Genomic DNA, 1,550 nt, shown 5'->3' with positions numbered 1-1,550 from the left:
TCTATGGCAGTGTAATTGTTCCGTTTACTATTAACTCCATGTTATTAACTGCATACAATTCTTTGTTACTTTTCAAAATTTTCAAATCATCAACAAATTTCTTTGGACAAAGATTCACATCTGCACCACTATCTAGTAGGCATTTTAAATGTTTGTTTCTAAATACAGCTCCTAAATGAACTAATGCTTCCTTATCGTGGTTACACTTGTAGGGCGTTTTTACTGTTTGAACGTTTCGATTTAATCTCGTCGTATTTTTAAAACTACCAACATTTTGTCTGAAGTTATTAGTGTTCACTTGACTGAAGTTTCTGTTATTTTGCTGATAATTACTTTTTCTTTGGTCAATCGTACTGTTGTTTCTGACTAAATTATTATTATTTCCAAACTTATTGTTAACATCTTTTCTCTGATTGTTATTTCTGGTTTCAAACTTATCTCGTTTAATCTCATCAATCATGCTGAACAATTTTTCTATTTTGTTATTCATATTTGTAATTGGATCATCCTGTTTAACAACATTGGATTTCTTATCATCAAACTCGTCATTATCTTGAACTATCTGAATTAAAGATCTCGAATGACTTCTCTTGCCATCATCTGATAAAACTTTATATTTTTCATATAGTTGACATACTTCATCTAATGTTCTTGGTTCTTTGTCCTTTACATAAAACATGATATCTTTATTACCAATGGCATTAATTAAATGTTTTACTGCAAACTTTTCTCTCATGGCATTACTTAACTCTGGATAGGATAGCCTTGACAGTCTGTTAACTTCCTGGGACACATCTCGAATGTTCTGATCTTTTTGTAATCTAAGCTGCGATAAACTATACTCGTGTGTTTCTGAATAGTTCGATGGTCCAAATCGTTTAAACAACAGCTCTTTAATCTCGTTATACGTGACTGTGTCAATATCTGGTAATTCGTGAAATACACCTCTTGCTTTCCCATCTAGTGCATGCAAAAGGGATAGTGCTTTTTCTTGTGATGTCCACTTATTTACTTTTGCGGTTATTTCAAATTGACAAAAATACTCAGTTATATCTTCTGAGCCATTAAATCTACTAACTCTCCACTCTTTAGTTTTACTAAAAATTCTATTATTTACATTTACTTCCTCATCTGGCATCTCACTTTGCCTAGGATGTGTTTTGCGATTTGGCATGGTGCAACTCAAATACAAATCTTAATACTATCAAAATATCAAATGTGTGCAATTACTCGATAATGTAATAAAAATGCAAAAAAAACAAGAAAAATTGTTATATTTTACAACGAGTTACTCAGTAAATCAATCGTAAACGAAATTCGATACTTCAAAAACTGAAGTAATAATTAAAAGTAAAATGGAAACCTCGATAACTTGAAAAATTGTTATTCGAGGCCCCACGTTGGGCGCCAATTGTCGGAAATTTTAAAATAATAAATAATAAATTAATGAGGAGGAGGAGGATTTTTAAAAGGGTGACAAGGCCCCACGTTGGGCGCCAATTGTCGGAAATTTTAAAATAATAAATAATAAATTAATGAGGAGGAGGATT

General features: G+C 31.5%; 1 protein-coding gene across 1 annotated transcript; it reads right to left on the bottom strand.

Moving 5' to 3' along the window:
• Window position 1: 1 nt before the first annotated feature.
• HELRODRAFT_184303 (hypothetical protein) lies at window positions 2-1,174 on the bottom strand (the record flags this gene model as incomplete). Its single annotated transcript, XM_009020696.1, has 1 exon — window positions 2-1,174. The coding sequence occupies one exon, from the start codon at window positions 1,172-1,174 to the stop codon at window positions 2-4; it is 1,173 nt and encodes a 390-aa protein (XP_009018944.1).
• Window positions 1,175-1,550: the final 376 nt, after the last annotated feature.

The sequence above is a fragment of the Helobdella robusta genome (genome assembly GCF_000326865.2).
Source record: "Helobdella robusta unplaced genomic scaffold HELROscaffold_285, whole genome shotgun sequence".
Taxonomy (NCBI): Eukaryota; Metazoa; Annelida; class Clitellata; order Rhynchobdellida; family Glossiphoniidae; genus Helobdella; species Helobdella robusta.
Note: the sequence above shows the minus strand (reverse complement) of the source record. Positions and strands in the feature narration are given on the sequence as shown.